We start from the raw sequence: 18,204 nt of genomic DNA, 5'->3' as shown, positions 1-18,204 counted from the left end.
TCAAGCACACCAGCATTAACACTAACCCTTTTCATGCTCAGATCATCCTGGGATCTTTAATGACCACAAATGTTTCAAACAGTTCCCTGGTTTTACACCTCAAGTGAAAGACAGCACCTCCGGCAGCCCCTTGCACCACATATTTAAATCAGAGCTATTTCTTTTCCCCAGTGATTTATTGGTTCCACTTTGAAGCCATCATACCCGGCCATGGAAAACACAAGCTTGTTACTCCAGGCGTAAGAGAAGAATTATGGTAAATTCACACGTCATAACAGGAGAAGATCCACTAGGGAGGCATAGTGGAATGAATAACTCCATTCCGAGGGGATCAGAGGCAGCTGCATACAGAGAGCAGCTCATACCAACTACTGCAGCGCTGGGGTTACTTTGTGGTCATTCTCTCTGCCATGTCTACTCCCTGCTGTGTCTACTCGCCTAGCTGGGTTGCCATGGATCGACATAGGGGATGATATCGTAAGTGTTGTAAGATCAGAACTACACACAGCAAGCACCTGCACTACAGCAGAGTCTGATGAAATGGCCAAATAACTGAAACCCACAGCTAAAGCACCCAGCTAGCAAACAGTTCGATCCACTTCTACTTTCCTAACCCAGTTGTAATGGTCTCCTTCTCTGCATAAATCCAAATCTGATATTTCCAGGACCTGCATGCCGCTGAGTCCTGTCCGGCTCTCGTCTGAACCTGCATGTTGGAACAAAACATTATGCTAATGATCTCCAAGGACCTGGGATTCCAGTTGCTTAGGAACAGAAGTTTCACAGGCTGTGGAAGGAGAGTTGAATAGGGTGACACTGTAGCTGGGTAAGTCCTTCGAACCCCTCCTCCCCCCTGCACGCACACACACAGACACGCGCACACACACACAATGATTTCTTGAAAGGTTGCCGTTTAAAAAAAAAAAAAAAGGAAGTCGCACTTTAGAATTTACAGGCCTGCGAAAAGCAAATCTGCCCAGGTTTCCCCTGCACACTGGGGTTTTATTTACAAAACCTGGGAGAAGGATGAATTCACTATTCAGAGAAGACTAGATAGAAGACAACTGCACACTGACAGAGCATGGAAGCTCATTCTGCTGCACAGACAAAGCAGGCAGCTTGCGATGTGTACGCATCTGGAGTAGATGCTTCCTAGGTGCCAGCCGGTAAGATCTCATACAGCTCTATACAGCAGCATTGCAATTCCAGAGACTTGTTTAGATGAAATATTCTTTACTTTTTTTCTGGGGGGGTGTCAGTGTTTGTGCTGCAGGTTAACAGGGTTGTTCTGAATAGGGTGACCAGATGTCCTGATTTTATAGGGACAGTCCTGATTTTTGGGTCTTTTTCTTCTTTAGGCTCCTATTACCCCTCACCCCCTGTCCCAATTTTTCACACTTGCTGTCTGGTTACCCTACTTCTGAAGAAGTGTGGAAAATTAAGGGAATTTAAAGGGAGCTGCAGTTCCTGCTTGCTAACAGAATCCATTTAATCTAAGCCAGTCCCTGTTAGCAGAAACTGTGTTTAAGAGAGTCAGTAAATTAATCTCTCCTTCATATTACATTGTAGCCGACAACAAATAAACAGTACACAGGAAAATGAATTCTACTATGATTTGCAATACCTGCCAGCTAGTGCATGAAGGGCATAATGAAAAACACAAATGGCACCTGGTTTGGCTTTTGATCGTGTATCAATCTCAGGTTGGTCTATAGACCCAGTCACTGTAGTGTCTGAGCAAAAAGCAAACAAAAGGTGTAGCTCTGAGCCACCAGATTTGTAGAGAATGGGTAGCTCGGTAGCTGATCTCTTGTATTTGGCAAGTCTAAGTTACAGCACACGAAAGAGAAAGGTTTATCCATGGGCTCCCTACCCGTATGGCTATTATTTATGTAGCACTAGCCATGTAATCCAGTTATGGATATGTCCCCTGCCCCAAGGAGATGAACTAAAATCAGCACAGGAAGGGGGATGGGAAGACACCAGAGAAAATGGAAAGGAGGGAGCCCTTAAAAGTCCTGAAAGATATGTACAGCTGAGTGAGCCTAAGCAGGGTCAAGTGGTAGCTAAGGTCAAAGGCAGCACAGAGAGGCAGGGAGCAGAAATGCACCCCGCGGCATTTGTGGGAGATGAAGGAGTCTTGGTGTAGAGGAGGAGTCACTGCTGCAGCCAGAGAAAGCGCATTTATTGAGCGAGCTCCAGAGACCAAGCCAGCACTGGGCTCAGGGAGCCTGGTGCGGGAGGAGACTCTGAAGTGGGGAGACCTCTACAAAGTACTGTGTGGGAGGTGACTGGGCAGAGGGGCTGATCCCCAGAGTGTTTTGCTGAGAAAGGGGAGACTGAGGATGGGGCAGCACAGAGAGCATCAGGACCAAGAGAGGATCTGAATTCTCCTGGTGGCTGGGGACAGTTCAGCTCCCTCTCACCCATCAGAGGGGTCTATGTCATATACCTGGCCCTGCACAGGTGCGTAGGGGCTGGGAAGGAATAAGGAGTCCCCACCCATTACACACCCTGCATGGGAGCCAATCAGTCAGAATCATAGTCCCAGTGCTTCAGGGAACATAAGATCTTTCCCCTCCCTGCACCACCCCAAAGGAGGCAGGGCCATGGTTCTAACCTACACACACACCTTATGCATCGGGTACATCCTGCACACCACCGTTCTGCATGCAACAACGGGGAGATAGGTTGGATAACCCAGAAGCACAACCCCCCTAGGCAGCACAGCTCTGCACCATCTACAAACTCAGCCCTGGGCTTTAAAGGCCCAATCTAGCCAGGGAGTATGGATAAAGGGGGCTTTATGGTCGGGAGCTTCGTTGGCAAGTCAGCGCCTCCAGCAGTGCCGCCTTGGCACAGGTTCCACAGTAACTCAGAGGGAGAACACCAAGGGTGAGCAAAGAAAGAAAGTTTGCTAAAAGAAAGGTCTGCTGTGTTCCCGATTCTTTGTTCGGGTGGCAGGGCATGAGTCTCCAGCCCAAACTCTCCGGCTCCTCCCCGGGAGTGTAATTGTGATATCGAATATTTATAATTAACAGCCACCACAGGCTGGCCCCTGCCATTCCTGAATTTTTAATGTCAATAGCTAAGGAGTTGGAGCCCTTTTATTCAGCTCGAACCAGTCCCAGACGTGGCTAAACAAGCTCCCATTATCTCCAACCGCAGACCTACCGCTGCTAATTAGTTTACCACCATTGCGGAGAGGAAAGCTTTCCATCCCATTTGAGCTGCCTCCTCACCCCAGAACTTCAGAAGAGCTCTAATGCTCAACCTTGTCGGCGGGCTTGGAAATCACAATTGTTGTAAGTATGAAACCCAGCCACTACGTTACTTCAAAGGAAACGTCTCTCAGAGAGATTCCAGAGGCTTCCTGGAGCCAGATCCTGTGGTGGAGATGCACACGGGGCGGGGGGAGGAGAAGAGGATATTGCCTTTTGATTGAAGCAATGATGGGCCATATTTTTCAAGGTGCCTAAAGATGCAGATAGGCACCTAAATACCTTTACAAATCTGAACGAGAGTACAACCCACGTTAACCCAGTGTGTGTCTTTGTCCCCCTCGGAATCACACAATGCGGTTTATGAGTCAGCTGCTTCCTTCCAGTGAATGCAGCTGGTTTTTTAGCTTGAGCAATAGAGGCTTATGCATCCAGCCCCCAAAGGTCCCAAATTCAATCCCTACAAATGACCCAGCCAAGGGCATCGATGCACAGGCACCCAGAAGGGTTAAACTGGATTCATTATTCAAATAACAGCCCCAGCCACCTTGCCTTCCTCACTCAGGTTCCCTCTACTGTTCCCAAGTCCCCCTCCTAGAGCATCCAGGGTCCTGGTACCAACCCCTCCTAGTCTCTCCCCAGGACAGTGCAACTTGGCCCAGAGCTTGGACTCTGAGGTGTTATGAGTAACACAGGGAAGGATGAGGCCAAAATTCATCCCCTACCGTCAGTGGAGTGGCACTAGGGATGAACATCACTGTGGTTATCCTAATGACAGGTTTCAGAGTAGCAGCCGTGTTAGTCTGTATTCGCAAAAAGAAAAGGAGTACTTGTGGCATCTTAAATTTGTTAGTCTCTAAGGTGCCACAAGTACTCTTTTTCTTTTTGTGGTTATCCTGACATCATCCCTTGTTCCCCTTGGAGATTAACTCCACCCCCTCCCTCCTGATAACACCAATACAGACACCTTGATTGCTGGGATATGGGAGACCAGAGTTTAAGTCCCTGCCCTGCCATTGAGTTCCTATGTGACCTTGGGCAAGTCCCCTAGTCTCTCTGTGCCTCAGTTCCCCACCTCTACAATGGGGATAACAGCCCTGCCTTAGCTCTCAGGGATAGGTAAAGATCAATGCAATAAAGACTACCATGGTAGAGAAGCACAATAGATGGATAGAGTGATGGGTGTGTATGGGGCTAGACTGATAAAGGTACTGAAATCTATCTAACAATATTAAAAATAAAAGCGGTCGAAAGATGCATTCAACTCTCAGGAAGATTGAAACCCAGCACTGTTTCCCGAACTTCCCGGAGAGTCTGTCTCACTTCTGAAGGCCTGGCAGGGCGCGGGTGACTGGCACAGATACCCTGCCTTTGCATTATTTTGGGCTACGGCATATAATTGAAAGGAGCCGATATGTCTTATCTCCAGTCTGAGCTCCCCCTTGATGTACTTGCACATGATTAATGAGTAGCCAAAAAGCCTGAAGGGTTTGTAATGAAGCCTTTCTAATGGAGAAGTGTATTGTAGACAAATCCATATTGCTTCCCAAACAATCATTCATCAAAGCTGTGATTTGACTCTTTACAATTAAATGCGGGAGCACCCAGATCAGCTGGAGATTAGCCAGCTGTAACCTGTGCTCCTCTCAGCTCTCCAGCAGCTACAGTCACTGTCACTCCTTGCCAATGAATTCTCCTATTTCTTTTACTGCTGATGCATATTGTTAGTTACCTTTGATAGCCTCACCTACTAATAACACCCCTGTGATTGCAGTGTATTAGCAGCCACCTAGGCCTCCATTCAGCAAAGTCCTGTCCTTTCTTATGGGCTAGATTTTCAGAAGCACACCACAACTGGAGGTAGATTGGATGTTCCACCTTAGGGGTTTATACCACCAACCATCACCATAGTATCTGGGTGGAGAGGTCTTTGGAAAATCTGCCCACCAGTGTCACAATAGGTACAGCCAAAGGTTTCCATTGACTCCAACGGGAATCGGACCAGGCCTTATAAGGGTTTTATAGCCTTTCCTGTTGCCCTTCTGTAGCATCACCTCTCAGCTGATATCAAAACATTTTGAACTGCTAGGACACACTTTCCTGTGCTCCCTAGGGGTACGCTGTACCTGCAGCATCCCTGCTGGGCAGTGCCCTCTCTCTGCACACAGGAAGGGCAGCTGCGGGTGCTGTTTAAGCAACACAGACATTCTTCTCTTTAAAAGTCTCTTTTATGGTCCCAAGGTAACAATTTCATTATAAAGCATTAGATCAAATTGTGTCTAGATTTATGTTGTCTGTAGCACTGTTAAAGTCAATGGAAATGGGAAGGTGTACAAAATAGCGCCGGATTTAGCTCTGTTATTATGTTTACTTTGACGACAACTCAAGGCCCTCATTCAGCAAAGCTCTTAAGCATGTGCCTAAAGTACATAAGTGCTTTGCTGAACAGGGGCCTCGGGCCCAATCCTGGTCCCTCTGTCCAGCCTGTGTAACCAGGCTGCACCGAGGCAAGAGGGCGCTGCTACACACCTGCCCTCAAAGGGGTATGGCCAGTTGGTCTCTAAAGCATCTGATCTAATTAATACCTTTTTGGACAATATGTTTTTGTGAGGTGAACAAGTGCCCCCTGGGGGCTGGACTGAGACCCACCACTTATTTCATGGAGGCCACGAAAGAGCTAATGGGTAGCAATCATTTTTATTCCCTATCAGCACAGGCTGGACTGAAACTAGCACCCTAGTGGTGAAAGACTCCATAGTCCCTATACTCCATCACTAAAACCCTGGGACACCACAGACCAGTGGTTCAAAACCTCCTCTGCACTGGGTCATGACCCCTACACCTACGTGTGACATTGCTGGGACTCATGCCCCCCAGATGGAAAACTCATGCCCCTAGGGAAATGTTGTGACTTTAAAGAGTCCAGTGGTCATGTGTTAACTTCTAATGAGGTCACTTTTTATTTCGAACCAGGGTTTAACAGCCAGCAACCTCAGAAGATTTCACTTGGGCCCCTCCATTTGAATACTCCTTACTGACATAATCTGACACACTTCTCTCCCCCAGCAGAAAAATGGCCAAGGGGAAAGCAAAAGGCCCCAAGGGGAAAAAGATCACCTTGAAAGTCGCCAAAAACTCCATCAAGATCACGTTTGATGGAAAACGCCGCCTTGACCTGAGCAAGATGGGCATCACCACCTTCCCCAAGTGCATCCTCAAGCTGGCTGATGTGGACGAGCTAGATTTGAGCAGGAACATGATCAAGAAAATCCCAGACTTCATTGAGAAGTTTCAAAACCTGCGCTGGCTGGATTTGCACAGCAACCAGATCGAGAAGCTGCCAGAGACGATTGGCATGCTCCAGAACCTCTTCTACCTCAACATCTGCAACAACAAGCTGACGACCAGGAGCCTGCCAGTGGAGCTAAGCCAGCTGAAGAACCTGCGCACCCTCAACCTGGGCTTGAACCAGATCGACAACCTCCCCACCACCCTTGGGGCCCTGAAGGAGCTCCAGGACGTGGGCCTCTTTGACAACTACCTGACGACCATCCCCAACAGTGTGGCAAAGCTCCCCAAGCTCAAGAAGATGAATGTGAAGAGGAACCCCTTCCCCCAGCCAACAGAGGAGGAACTGTTAATCGACACCATCAAGCGCATTGAAGCCCTGTACTTGGTGGATGAGAAAGACCTGTGTGGCCCCTGTCTGAAGAAGTGCCAGGAGGAGAGGGACAAGCTGAACAAGCTGAAGAACACGGTGCCCACCTCTCTGAGGAAGCCAAATTTTTCTTCCCTCATGACGCCCAACTCCACGGCAAAGGATAACCAAACAGAGTGGCGGTGAAGAGGCAGCATCCACGGGTCACACGAAGGTGGCAGTGTTACACAGAGTCTGTCCATTCGACTCTTACAGCGTCCAGTCCAAATCAATAAACAGCTCTTCCCCTCACCACAGTTCTCTTCATTTAAGGGTTTGCTTGGTGTTAGGTGGAGAGGACCTGCTCTTTCTCCTAAACCAGTGAATGGGCCCCAAAGCAATAGAAGTGCAGAAAAATAAAGATGAAAGAGCATGCTTGGTTCCTGGCTTTTACTTACTATGAGACACCATGGGCCAGATCCTGATTCCTGTCCCCCCTGCTTTGAGCTGCTTCAACAGAATGAAGCAGGAAGCAGCTGCCTGGGGATTTCTGCGGCGTAATGAAACCTCCAGGTAGCATAAGGCTCCTGCAACCCTTCTTCCCCCATCCACCAGGGCCAAGAAACTGCTCCATCCAGCCTATCACCAACTGTCCTCAGTCCCCTGGAGGGCTGTGACCAGTTGGCATGACTTGGAGAACCTTAGGCCAGACAGGCATAAAGGTTGCTGAAAGTTTCCTTTATGGCCCAGAGCTGTACTGGGCAGAAGGACTGGTCTCCAGGATCTGAACCAGTATCTACTAGTTTTGTACAAGATCATTGTGCATAGAGAAAACTTCCTCGCATCTCACTTCTGGAGAGTGCAGGCAAAGCTGGATTCTTTGTAGTCCCACTCCATCTGTCTTCTGGGGGCAGGGACTCTGTAGGGCTGAGGGGAAAGCAGAGTGGACAAGCCCATCATGTGCAAGTGTCACAAATCTTTCTCTTTAGGAACCACATAGCTGCCAGTGTGCTCCACAAGACAGCCCCTTGGATCTTCCTGGGGACTTGGGCTGTGGAAATTCTCCCCAATGAATAGCACTTGGGCCCAACAGAGATAAACCTCAGACCCTCCTGTTGCCATAGCACATGCCCCAGAGCTACATCTAAAGGAGAATCTTCACTAGCTGTTAACAGTACAGGGCCTATGATACAGTTTCAATTCTGTCCAACAGAGGTCAGTACCGACACAGACACTAGTCAGGAGTAATTTAGGTGTGAAATGCAATGCATAATGATACACAATTCTGACTCCTTGACTGTAATCAAAGAGCCACATTCTTTGCTCAGACACACAAGCAGGTCCCACGGACTTTCAGTGCTGGATGCTGCATCCATGTATCAGGGAGCTGAAATATTTATCACAGACATCACAACTGGCCTCATTTCCCCTCGCATGGCTTCCCCATCCCCCATTCACTTCCAAGCTGTCGCGGACTCACCTCCTCCCTGAGGGAGAGGGGCAGGAAATAACTCCCTTCTAGCCCAAAGTGTCTTCTGATCCTTCTTTAAGGATTGCATTGTATAGTGCCCATAATCCAGGTCCCTCTCTTGCTCTGGCAATCTAGGGGTGGCAGCAGGTGAATTTACAATCTCACCCCCAGTCCCAATCCTGGTGTCCCCGTGGTGTGTTTCTCTCTCTTGCTTGCTCTCTCTCTCACACACACACACACACACTCTCACTCTCTTTCACCTCTGCACACAAATTAACTTGCATTCTTTGTTGCACCTTCAGAGCATACCCTGCCGACAGCAGGCAGACAGTGACATACAGGTGCATTAGACTAGTAGATTATCAAAGCAGCCAAGCCAAGCACTGACCTTGAACAAGGTGCTGGCTAAGGCCACAGCAACATATGGGAGGTGGCAGAGACTTAAACATATTTAAATGAAGAATAACATGGGGTGGGGTGGTGGGGAACTGCTCAGTAGTCTAGTAAGAGCCCATTCTGGAGGGAGTAAATTGGGACTCCTGGGTTCTACTCCCAACTCTGGGAGCATTGTCTAGTGGTTAAGAGCACTTGACTGGGAAATGAGGACTCCTGGGCTCTATTCCCAGCTTTCAACTACTTTAATATGCTACATGAAACTGCACCTTCATGCCTCAGTTTCCCCAATTTAAAATGGTTATTCCTCTCTCACAGGGTGTTGCAAAGCATAATAATTTATAAAGCCCTGCAAGACTCCCAGGTGGAGAGGGCTGCATGAGTAGCAGGCGATACTGCTATCCGATGTGTGTTCATTACACAAGCATTCAGGGGCAAGGAGGGAGAGTCAGGTCCCACTCCGCAGCTTGGCTGGGACAGCAAGGACTGGGGGCACTGTGGAAGCAGCATGTCTATCCCCTGGGGAGGGAGGACTTTGTGCTCCTCGTGAGGGACCCCACCCTCTGACTCAGGAATGACACCAGCAAAAGTGGAGATACAATGAACGCATGGAGTTCTTTGCCCTCCACTTCCCAGAGCAGAACAGGCAATTATGTAGGCCACTTACTACAGGGAGGAGTTTCCAGGTAGGAGGATGTTCTCTCTAATCCTCCGCTTAAGCATGTGGCGTCTGGTGTCTCCCAGCACACACTACAGTGTGGCCCAGAGAGAGGTGTGCCAGCCCTCCCCAAGATTCTAGCCCCGCTCCTCAGAGGGGACAATGTAGGAGAGGTCCTCTCCCCTCAAGGGGATAACATTCCAGCCAGATCCCCATGGAGACTAAAAACCCTTTGTGCTTAGCTGTGCTTCCAAGATTCAGAACAGGCAGCATCAGGCTCCGTAAAGCTCAGCAAAGATAAGGCCTAACACAAGTTATACCTCTCTCACCTACCAGTGAGCCCAACTCCAGCCCAAAGGTCATGAAGACAGGATCCAGGAGGGCTCGGAAAATTACTGATCGATGAGTGCTAGGTAAACATAGGATAAATCTATCCCTATGGCACCAGACCTTGGGCTGTTTCACTCTGTCTAGAGATATCAGTCGCCTAGTACTGCGGAATGTGCTGCTCCACACTGAATCTAGGATCTTTTTTGGCTTTCCCAGAGACCCAGATGACTCCCAGCAGGGCTCAGCCTGGGCCAGGACTGGTGGTACTTGTCTTAAGCTGCCTTCTCACTCTGGAGTGTCAGCTTTCAAGTCCCAAAAAGTAACTCTGTAACTGTAAACCTAAAACCAATGATCTGAGAGTAACCAATGGAGACACCTATGTGAGCCTGACAAGGACCAGGGATGCCTGCTCAGAGAGGCACAACCTGCCCCATTCATCTGATGATGCTCATGCCCCATGGTGATCATTTACATCTCAACACTGTTAACTATTTGGGACCCCCCACATACACACAACGTAAGAGTTGTTCTCCCGGCTCTGCACAAGCTTCCTGTTCCCTTCCAGGAACAGCTTAAGCCATTTGCTATGCCTACAAAGCTCTGTGTGGTCTGGGGCCCAGTGACCAGCATTAGAACCTGGGTGGAGGAAGTAATGGAAGTGGCTCTTCCTGGGAGATTTCCAGCCCAAACGATCTGGTGGGTTAAGAGAAGCATCCAAACTTCTGAGTGTTTATCCGAACCAAAAGGAGCTGCCAACCCATGGGAGGGTCACCCAGGGATACTGAAGATGCAAATTAGGAGTGTAAGGAAGTATTCCTTGGGCATCCAGCTCAAGAGAAGTTCTGGGTACACAGGTTTTCGGGATCAGCACAGAATACTCACCCAGTCACATCACCGTGCTTGGAAATAAACCCACTTGGCAAGGGGCAGCACATTGGGATCTCTACTGTGAAGCTATTATAGTTGGTTCTGCAGCATCACTGTGCATGAGGCACATCTGTCACTGTCTGCTCTAACTGCCCACTAAAGAGGCCATTATGCAGCAGCAGCATTATGGATTAGCTCTCTAACCTCACGTCATTGACTGTCTGTTCCCTGTTCTTCCCCACACTAACCATCCACATAAGAGTTTACCAATAAAGTCATATTAAGAAGATAATCATTATTAATTAACTATGGATAACAGCTACTTAATGCATCCCTCATGCCTTTGTAATGAAGATATTTTACAGCCAAATGCTTTGGGGAGATTTTGGGATGCCTTTGAACACTCAAAATAGGTTTTAAAGGGAACAAAAATGTTGATTTGTAGTGTCCTTTGTTAAAGTAGAACTTATTTCTAAAATTACATTTATTGAAGACAAATATCAGAACGATTGGGAATGATTCCGGCTTATTACCTTATATTCAGGGACTCTTCAGTTATTCCTTTTGCCTTCAAAACAGGTTGCAATGAACAAAATCTAAACAGAGATGAGAAAATAAATCAACATGGTCTTTAAACTGGTTATTATTACCTGTAATAATCACTGAGGTTTAATCCCCAAGGATGCCAAAGCACTTTACAAACTGAGGCCCCTTACATTCAGGACAGCACTTCAAGTCAATGGAACATCTGCCATATTTAGTTAACTAGGCACTTACATGCTGTCCTGGATAGGGATGGACTTCAGCTTAAGAGCTTCCTGAATCGGAGTCTTGAACTGATATTCAGTCAACAAAGATAAGAAGCACTTCATCCATCACTAAAATGCAGCTGCTTCTGGGGTAGAATCTAGCTGCCGGTTAATTGCCAACGGATATAGTATGCAGCATTTTAGGGCAGGTTTCCCTATCTAACTGAAACAGCAAGGTGAATTTAGATAGGAAAAATGGTTCCAAACCTGCAGTTGTTACTTAGGCAAGGTTCCACTGGGGCCTATCCATAGATTTTAAGGCCAGAAGGGATCATTTTGATCAGCTAGATTAAATGATCATAATGATCAATCTAGGCCACAGAATTTCACTTGGGAATTTCTGCATCATGAGCATTTTGCCTTGGTAAGGACAGCCAAATTATACCCAATGATATTACCAGAGTTGCAGTTTTGCCAGACCATCATGGTTAAATTAAAGTGGCTGATATAAAGCAATGTGCAAATCATCCACTTTGTACTCTAATGTCAGCAAAGGAAAACGCCACCAGGACAAGGCAGCTATAAAAGAAAAGCCTTCACTCCTAGACAAAAACGTGACTGTTTAAAAAGTCATGTCAGCTCTATTTATGCCAAAGATTTAAAGTAAAGGCCAGAGAACCAAACTCAGCTTATGTACCTAATGCTACTTCAAATATTATAAGTAAGAGAAAAAAATCATAAGTAATGCTCCAAAAAAATTACAACTCTGCAAGGGGAAAGTGACATTGGCCAGGAGGAATGATGTTTTTCTTGCTTACATGGAACCATCCAAAGACCCAGGAGCTGCAATTTTAGAGTGAACCCTTAGGGTTGCTGTTTGGGAGACACATGTGAATGGGGGGGAATGATGCCACAAGTGTAACACAATACCAGCTGCTGTGACCTTGGTGCTAATGTGCCAGACTTAAGCAGTAATTACCTCTTAAAGGCTTTATTCCTATCGCTGTCATGGAAGACGAGAAACTTGGAATAGCCATTTTTGAAGAATATTTCCAAAGCGATCTCCTGTAAGGATAAACCATTTGCACCATGAAGACCCCTGGTGTAAGGGCTGAGCAGAGAGAAACGTATCATTTGCCCAATTTTACAGGGTTTTCAGCACTAAGGGCCAATTTTTGTAATGAGCTCTGTGTGGGTGGGATCACGGGGGGCGACTTTCACAATATTCCCAGTCCAATATGCAAGATCCAATGGGCTGGAGAGAGTTCAAGAAGCAAATGCAAACTTCAAACCTTTGGCCCATCGACTAGTTAAAACAGGTCTTTTACCAAGAAAGTTCACCCCTTCCTAAACTCTGAATCAAGCTCAAAGGAAAACCTATGAGACATCTCCTCCAAACTGGGTGGATATTATGCTATTCTTTAGTGAAGCTTTAAGTGATTAAAGTTGCCTTGCCCCCCTTCCCCTGAAAATATTGACAATTTGTTTATAAACCTATTATTTATGCTGGGCCAAATCAATTTGTTTTTTCCCACTTGCTCTACTAAAAGCATTAATATTATTTATTATCTCCACTGCAATAGCACCTACGAGCCCACTGTGCGAGGTGCTGTACACACACAGAACAGACAGCCCCTGCCCCCAAGTGCTTACAATCTAAGTATAAGATAAGAGGCAATAGGAAAGCAGTGATTGTAATAAACAACTCACAAATGCTCTATGGCAAGTTAAGAGTCTGATTCTGAAAGGACTTCTGGTGGGATTCTCATTGCAAGATCAAGCCTAAAACAGACTGAACAGAATGGGCAACCTTGATGTATTTCTACTAAAGGCAAAGGAGTTGCAGCCCTAATGACTGGAGCCAGTGATTTTTTTTTTTTTGGTGACTAGTAAATTTATCCAAAAATGCATGGGGTGGGGGGCACTAAAAGTATTCCTGCATTCGGGTTGAAGCTGGCTAGTAGTTTTGTCTGAAAAAAAAAATTCAGTGATGTCAAAATAAAACATTTTGACATTCTGAAACAGAATGTGGTTCTGTTGAGAAACGTAGCTAACTGAAAGAAATAGGTGAAAAACACTCAAAAAAAGTAAATGAAAAGTGTGTGGGGGGGAATCCATTTTGGGTCACACAAAATGATTCGTTCTACTTCAATTATTTTTGCATTTTTTCATTTTGACAAAAAAAAAAAAACCCAAAACCCTGAAACGATTCAGTTTCAGTTCAGACCAAACCAATTTTTTTTTCATATTTTTTGAGTTGTCCCCCAAACGGAAAAACCCATTATTCACTCAGCTCTAGTAGCAGTTCAGGTTCACTGTCTGAAAAGTTATCCCGCAAGAGTAGGAGCAACTGAGCTCTGTATTTTCCTTCCTTGTGTGTCTATGGGAGCTGAGCACTATGGAAAATGGGTCCACTTGTTTAGGAGCTTAAATCAGGATTTAATGGACTGATTTAAGGCACCCATTTTTGAAAATCTTGACCTGAATTATAAGCGACACGTCTCCATAGCAATTCTTCCCTGGTAATACTGATTCAGTTCCTGAGGAGTCATACACTGGAATAACAGGGCTAACACTTTGGCTAGCAGGAACAGAAGTTTCCAACATCCACTGCTAGCAAAGCAGAGATGGGGACAAGAACAGTACTGTAGGGGCGGAGAAAGTCCAATCCTGAGGCGTTATAATGCAAATAGTTTCTGGCAGAGGCCATGGGGGGGACATGGTGGTCACATAGCCCCCCCAGATATGCTGTTTGGCTTGCACTGAGCGTGCTCAGTAACTCTGCTAAAGCTAGCTGCCCTCACTCTGCCCCCCGCCCCCCAGCCACCCCCACTATTAGCAGGTAGGGTTCATCTCTGGTTCCTGGTCATATTTTAGCACTTTTCTTGCAGCTGTTTCCCAAACAACATGGCATATTGACACCTACCTGTAGAAGAAAGCGCATCAGATGTATCTCTTTAATGTCGCTGTATGCGTAACGGGAACATGCCTGATCTCCCATGCCCTGCTCTTTGTGGCATAAGCTGAAAATAAATGGATCGGTGATGCTGAAAGAGGTAAAAACAGAAATGTGTTTGAGATGGACAAGAACAAGCAAGGTCTTTGCAACAAACATGCTGGATGTGGGGGAAGCCTCAGGCATAACCCTATATACAGCCACCACCACGTAGTCTAGGAGCATCCTCCATCCATGCACAAATGGCTTTATGTACGTTTCTACAGAGCCTGGTATCCTAGGAGGTCTGTGATGTCAGCCAGAGCATGGAAGGTTTCGAGCACCCTGAAGGCAATTTCATACTGGATCCTGAAACAAAGAGGGAGCTAGTGGAGCATGAAGGTGCGTTTGGTGTGATCATGATTTTTGGGACATGCAAGTGGACAGCAGCAGCATTCTGTACACACTGTCTGAAAAGCGGTTACACACAAAAAGTCCGCAGAGAAAGGATTTGCAGTAGTCGAGGTGGGAGGAGATGGAGGTCTGGATGAAGTAGAGCCATGGCCAGGGGATGTTGTTGACCACAAAGGGCTGCACTGTGATATCTTTACCCGCATTTGGTAGTACCTTACTTCTCAGATAGTCCTATTGACTTGAAAGGGTCTTCACATACTACTCAGTGTGAGAACAGGTACAATAATCAGGTCCAAAATGATCACGTCCTTTAAAAGAAATCCAGTGAAAGCATGAGACAGTGTTTTCCCAGAAGCCGATCTGGTCCCTATTTGATTCATCTAATCATACGGACTCATCCGATCACTAACATTTGATCCGGTAGGAACTGGATGTAAAGCAGTGACCATCGATGCAGGGTCAATGAGTAAAAACAATGAGTCACTCACTTCCCAGTGGACTCGGAGCACAAACACACCCATATGCATCCACAGAGCATGAGCAGAAAGCCAGCCTACAAACCCATTTTCAATAAAACAAGAATCATAAAAATGGTGTCAGTGTGCCAAGTATTAATTATGATCCTTTCGGCCTTGGAGAAACAAATAGGAACTTTTCAACCAGTGAAGCAAAAGACTCTTCTAAAGAATGTTCCATATGAATAAAAGATGGGAGAGATGAAGAACCAACAACACTTAAAGACACAAGAAAAAGAGAATAATTTCCATCTGTAATAGGGCTGTCTTCCTATTTCTCTCGAAATGCTTAGCACATTTTGGGTGGTGCTGTAATATAAATAATAGCCATATCCAGTAAAACAACTCTAATTGCTAAGTACTCCTCACTCCAAACGATGTTTGGAAAATGCTTGTTACTGATAAGCAGGTAAAGATCAATACAGCTGAAGGTGGAAGTCCAGTGCTGGTATAAACCCTTCAGCTCAGTCTGTGATATTCTTACTCACACTGAGCAATAAGTACCTTCTTGTCAAGTAGTGCCATTGATTGCAATAATCTTACTTGTGCCATGAGTAGTGTCTATTCAACAGGAGCAAGGGTATCGCAATCTGGCCCCATGTAATCCAGGTACTTGAGGCACTATCCTTGGCTTTATGTCCTGTTGAGGCATCTGAAATAAGCGAGGGTGTCTTTCCATGCTGCCCCAAGGTTGGGTGTGGACGCAGACACTGGAATGTGGTCCCTGAGCAGCTCCCAACAGAACTCATTTGTGGCTGTTTGCAGGACTCCAAAGTCCTTCCTTTTAGGATTCTCTCCTTGCTGTCCATTCCTCCTTTCCCTGGATCCAGATGTGGTCAGGGGGTTTATTCCTGAGTCAATACCTTACTGCACTGTATTACGTAGAGAGTCCTCTGCCTTACTGGGCTAGAAGCACGGGAAGAGATCGTGCTGTGGCTAGCTGCCAACCTCTCTCAGAAGGGTCACAGCTGCGGGGGCTGTGCAGGAACCTTCAGTCTGTATTGTAGCCCTGGCTCACACGCCTCTCGTCCTGCCGGTTGGTCTCTCTGTCACAGGTCTGTCTCACCTTCAGCCCATGGATGGGGGTGCTATTATTAAGAATAGCAGGAGTGATTTGGATAAAATCAGACCCTCTCCTCCCCCATCATGAACCTTTACTCAAAGCTCAAGCTGAGCCTTCAGGCCTCACAAAGGTTTGGTCCATTTTTCTCACCCAGTTCCATTTTTGCAGCTGCCTTGCTTTTTCTGGACTCCAGCTGGGACCAGACATGAGAAAGTGGGTTCCCATGAGCCATTCCAGATGGATCAAAAGCAGGAAGCAATGGTAGCATCCAGCTCCAGAAGCCCTGTCTCAGGCCACATTTGGAGCAGCATCCTGATTTTGGGGTGCTTCTCCACACTGACCAGAACCTCCAGCCCCTTTGGCCATTTGCCCCTCCTTAAAGATTAGAAGCACCTTTGTAGCCGGAAGGAGAGCACAGTGGGCCATACTTGGCGCTGATGCACACCCTGTGCAGCTCTCTGAAGTCAAAGGTTCCCAAAGGCCGGATGCGTCACTTCTGAGCTTGGCCAAGCGTGCCCGCAGGAAGGGAAGAATGACTCACCTGGACAAGCAGTGCTTGGTGCAATAAACCTCTTCAAACTGGGAGAGGACAAAGTGCTCGCAGATGTAAAAGTGTTCTCTGCCAAGGAGAAGCACCCCTTCTGATGCCAGGTGTCCTTGCACAATCACCACGGAGTATCTAAATGTAACCTAACGTGGAAGGAAGGAAGAGATGTAGCCAGCACATGGTAATACACTTCGCCTGTACTGTACACTGCTTATCTAGTTACCAATCAGGCCCCCCGGCTGTAGCATCTGAGCATCTCGTAAACATTAACCTAGCCTCACAGCACCCCTATGAGGCAGGGAAGTGTGACCCCTACGATACAGAGGGGGAGCTAAGGCACAGAGAGTTGAAATGACTTGCCCGCAGTCACACAGGTATATCTCATGAGCCTCTGAACTACAGGAGTCAAAGCCTTAGCCAGGAGGCCATCCTTCCACTATGAACCAACTCAGCATTTATACCTGGGGACACACACACACACACAAAGATGTGCTGGTGGAAGGCTTCAGAAAGGATAGTCTGAAGGCTGCAGTCTTCTATTTATTCACTGAACAATTATGGCACAAGATGCATCAATGCAAGCTTCCCCCAGTGTTCCTCACCCCTAACCTGCAGATTCCCCTCTGGGAATCAGAAGGGAAGTGAGTCTCCCTGGCTCACTCCTTCATTGGTCTCCCTCCTGGGACGGTCAATCAGCAGGGCAGGTAGTGCATGTTGTGGTGCTGGTTTCTGTGGCCTGGATACTTGCCCACTGGGAGTTGACTTGAGACCAATTCATTTCGCTCGGGCCTCCCAACAGCAATCAGATGGTAATAAGTCATGGTCAGCACCAAGGTGCCATTTGGCCCGCCACGTGCCCAGAGCCCTGGCAGGAACACCGGACAGACAAACCAAATGAGGTTTCCGAACAGCAACACGGCGGGAAAAGCCTCCGTGTCAAATTAATTCTTGTGGGGCACCTACAGGCAATGAGCCATGAGCAATGAGCTATGGCAAAAAAATGAGGTTCTGCGTGTCCCCAGATTTGGGGCCAGCTGATTTCAGTGACCCCCACCATGAACCTGACCAAGACCCACTGATGCAAAGGGTAATTAGCACCCTCTTTAACTAACACACAAACACAGACCCATTCACACAGATGGGAACTCCATACAGAAAACCCCCAGGGTACTGCTGAGGTTATCAATCCTTTTTGTTTGTAAAAGGATCTTTATTCACACTTACAGAAAAACCAGACACTCCTGTTTGGATCCCAGTGAAATACATAGCTCAAAAAGCACTGCTGTGGGATTCCAGGGAGCAATGAATGAACTGGGAAAGCAGCTGATATTCCAGATATTTATCCCAATATTATCCAAGCTATATGGCCGGCTGAGCCAGCAAACTCAGGATGGAAAGTCAGGG

The 18,204-nt window shown here is 46.9% G+C and overlaps 2 protein-coding genes across 8 annotated transcripts in view; one reads left to right on the top strand and one right to left on the bottom strand.

Moving 5' to 3' along the window:
• The window catches only part of WDFY4 (WDFY family member 4), a 228,012-nt gene that overhangs the window by 63,871 nt on the left and 145,937 nt on the right, over window positions 1-18,204 (bottom strand). Inside the window, exons 44-47 of the mRNA XM_074959629.1 lie at window positions 16,795-16,943; window positions 14,253-14,373; window positions 12,306-12,391; window positions 11,111-11,173 (exon numbers count right to left, since the gene is read on the bottom strand). Of these exons, the coding sequence (XP_074815730.1) occupies window positions 11,111-11,173; window positions 12,306-12,391; window positions 14,253-14,373; window positions 16,795-16,943 (419 nt within the window). The remainder of the gene's footprint in view (window positions 1-11,110; window positions 11,174-12,305; window positions 12,392-14,252; window positions 14,374-16,794; window positions 16,944-18,204) is intronic.
• On the top strand, window positions 438-7,308 carry LRRC18 (leucine rich repeat containing 18). 7 transcript variants are annotated; one of them, XM_074958585.1, is made up of 3 exons: window positions 438-1,166; window positions 3,169-3,305; window positions 6,291-7,308. In XM_074958585.1, the coding sequence occupies exon 3, from the start codon at window positions 6,295-6,297 to the stop codon at window positions 7,063-7,065; it is 771 nt and encodes a 256-aa protein (XP_074814686.1). In that variant the 5' UTR covers window positions 438-1,166; window positions 3,169-3,305; window positions 6,291-6,294; the 3' UTR covers window positions 7,066-7,308. The 7 variants fall into 7 exon arrangements, with proteins under 7 accessions (XP_074814686.1, XP_074814684.1, XP_074814689.1 ...); XM_074958583.1 differs by having other exon boundaries at window positions 6,288-7,308; XM_074958582.1 differs by having other exon boundaries at window positions 439-1,166; window positions 6,195-7,308.

Source organism: Natator depressus, chromosome 7 (genome assembly GCF_965152275.1).
Source record: "Natator depressus isolate rNatDep1 chromosome 7, rNatDep2.hap1, whole genome shotgun sequence".
NCBI lineage: Eukaryota > Metazoa > Chordata > Testudines > Cheloniidae > Natator > Natator depressus.
The sequence above is the reverse complement of the archived record's forward strand: the minus strand, read 5'-3'. Positions and strand labels throughout refer to the sequence as shown.

Excerpts from the sequence above, each read along its gene's own strand:
- LRRC18 (XM_074958588.1), top strand. The coding sequence starts at position 6,295 with ATGGCCAAGGGGAAAGCAAAAGGCCCCAAGGGGAAAAAGATCACCTTG.